This window comes from Condylura cristata, unplaced genomic scaffold, assembly GCF_000260355.1.
Source record: "Condylura cristata isolate star-nosed mole 26May11 unplaced genomic scaffold, ConCri1.0 scaffold00042, whole genome shotgun sequence".
Classification (NCBI taxonomy): Eukaryota; Metazoa; Chordata; class Mammalia; order Eulipotyphla; family Talpidae; genus Condylura; species Condylura cristata.
The window spans coordinates 4,811,526-4,814,079 of NW_004567143.1; the positions used below are offsets into that span (position 1 = coordinate 4,811,526).

At 73.7% G+C, this 2,554-nt stretch overlaps 1 protein-coding gene across 1 annotated transcript in view; it reads right to left on the reverse strand.

The window, feature by feature from the left end:
- KMT2C (lysine (K)-specific methyltransferase 2C) overlaps positions 1-2,554 on the reverse strand; it is a 118,880-nt gene that overhangs the window by 4,296 nt on the left and 112,030 nt on the right. The window contains exons 56-58 of the mRNA XM_012733869.1: positions 2,233-2,375; positions 1,897-2,065; positions 57-173 (exon numbers count right to left, since the gene is read on the reverse strand). Of these exons, the coding sequence (XP_012589323.1) occupies positions 57-173; positions 1,897-2,065; positions 2,233-2,375 (429 nt within the window). The remainder of the gene's footprint in view (positions 1-56; positions 174-1,896; positions 2,066-2,232; positions 2,376-2,554) is intronic.

The window sequence follows — 2,554 nt, forward strand, 5'->3', positions numbered from 1 at the left end:
GGCCAGGTGGGGGCGGGGCCGGGGCCAGGGCCGCGCCCAGGGCGCACCGCACGCACCTGGGACTCGTACAGCTTCTCCTTCCTGTCGGCGACCTCGTTGCGGATGACGGTCCCGATGTACTCGATGACCATGGTGTGCTTCTCGATGTCTCTGGCCGCGTACAGGCCCAGGCCCTGCAACGGCACCGCCTGAGTGCGGCCCCCGGCCCCGGGCCCCGTGCGGGACGGGACGCGCCAGGGGCCGGCAGGGTGGGCTCTACTTTAGCCGTTATTTCAGGGAGGGCCTCGGTCACGGCCAGTGGGAGGGCCCCGCGTGAGTCAGGCGCGGTCTGTGAGAGGGCCGGGCAGGCGGGGGCGCCGGCCGACCCTGCCCTGCGGGGCTCCAGCACCCAGCAGACCCTGCGCCGTGTGGAGCGTCACGAGGCTGCCCGCCCCCACAGGCCGGGTCCCGGCACGCTGAAGGCGGACCTGGACGCGCACCGGGCTCCGGGCTCCGACGTCGCTGTGCGGAGACGCAGAGGCTGGGGCCCAGCACGGCGCCCCGGTGGTCCCTGGGGTGAAGGGCCCGGCTCTTCCGGCGGCCGCCCCTGCAGGGCCTCAGAGCTCAGGCCTAGCCGACGGCCTTGCGGCAGGCAGCCAGAGCAGAGGGTCCCCACCCGTCTGCACTGCCCACGCTGCCAGGCCTCTGGTGCGGCTCAGCTCCTGGGAGCGGGCACCCGGAGGCAACGAGGAAAGCGCCCGTGAGCTGGGCACTGCAGAGCACCCAGCACGCACCTCCTCAGCCACGCTGGCCGCGGCACCGCCGCCCAGCCCCTCTCCCACCTCGAGGGCCCAGCAGGCAGTGCCACGGGTAAGGTGCGCACGGCTCCCGGGCACCACGCCCAGGGCTCCGGCCCCGAGCCCGTGAACCAGCTGGCGGAGGGACCGCACAAAGGCCAGCCGCGGCGGCCTGGCGGCCAGTGCGCGGGGACGCGCCGGGGAGGCAGGCGCACACAGAAGGGGCGCCCCCAGCCCGGCCCACTCAGCCGGACACTGCTGGACCCGGGTGCCGTCCACCGCACAGGAGGACACGGGCCGCCACACAGACCACACCGGCGGGGACGCGGCTGTGCTGGGAGGCGCCCCTGGGGCCGCCCGACAGGAAGCCCTATGATGGGCTGAGCCCAGCGGAGCCTCACGGTGGCTCCGGGACTCACGACCCGCCCGCGCGCCGTCGGAGAGCGTCCTGGACGTGCCGCCGGGGAGCGGGGAGCCCGGAGCTGGGAGACCAGCCGCCCGCGGGGGACCCTGACGACAGCATGTGGGCACCTGCTCCAGAGGCCTCAGCTCAGGGTCGGGATGAGCCACCGGGCCCCTCGGGGAAGCCCCCGGAACCGGGCGTGCGGCGTGAGATCAAGCGACTGAATGGGGTGCGTGGGCCTGAGCAGGCCTTCGCCCCAGGAACTGGGGGGCTCGGGACAAAGGATGGGGAAGCCAGGCGCGGGGGCCTCCCTGCCAGGGGCTGCCTGCAGTCAGCGCCCAGCGCGGGGAGGTGCAGGGTGTGCAGGGTCTCCTTGGAAGGGGCAGAAAAGGCAGTGCGCCGCCGTGGGCAGCGACTCGGAGCCTGTCGCGTCGCCGGGGGCGCGCTGGGGCTCCGGCAGGACCCGGCGGCTCTGTGGCCCCCGCCGGAGGGCGCCTGAGGCGTCAGGGTGACGCCGAGCCCGCCGGGTCAGTGTGGGTGGGCGGTGGGCAGAACACACCACTGCCCCCAGCAGGGGCAGGCCTGCACCGGGGCCCGGGCGGAGGAGGGTGTCCGAGCCTGCGGACGCGGGAAGGGCCGGGCTGTTGTGCCCGAGACCTGGGGACGGCCGCAGACCGGCCGCAGCCGGGGCCTGGCCCCCGGCCCGCGGCCCCTCACCTGGATGCGCGATCGCGCCAGGTACACGTTGGACTTCCACTCGGTCTTCATCTTGCGGTACTGCGAGGACTTGGAGTGCACGAACTGCTTGCTGTAGGGCGCGTTCAGCTCCCCGGTGACCGTGCTCTGGAAGGACTTGGAGGTGCTGGTGCTGTTCAGGGTGTGGGGCCTGCGGACCGCGTGGGACAGAGGGCGACTGAAGCTCCCCCGACGGCCAGGCAGGCCCCGCGCCCCAGGCGCCCACCAGCCGAGCAGCGGGTGTGTGAGCGGCAGACGGCAAGCACGAAGCCACGCGCCTGAGACCGGGCTGCGCTACGTGAAGTGAAGACAAAATACCTTAACACAAACCTCTTGACGTGCGCGCTCATCTTGGGCTCGGAGCGGGCGCAGCCGGTGGGGTTGACGGCGAGGGGAAGCTCCATGAGGGGGTTCCGGCCGTAGCGGAAGGTGTAGTGCTCGCAGGCCTCCACCCCAGGGAGCTGCGAGAAGCCGTGAGGCAGGTCACGCCTGGCCACCAGGCCACTGCCCACACCGCCCAGGGCTGACCAGTCCTGCGAGAGGCCCACAGCCGCGGCTGCTCGGCCCAGAGGGGCCGCTCCAGGGGCTACGCCCGGGCCCTCCGCCCAGCAGGAAAGCGGGGCCCCGCGTGTGGGCCCCG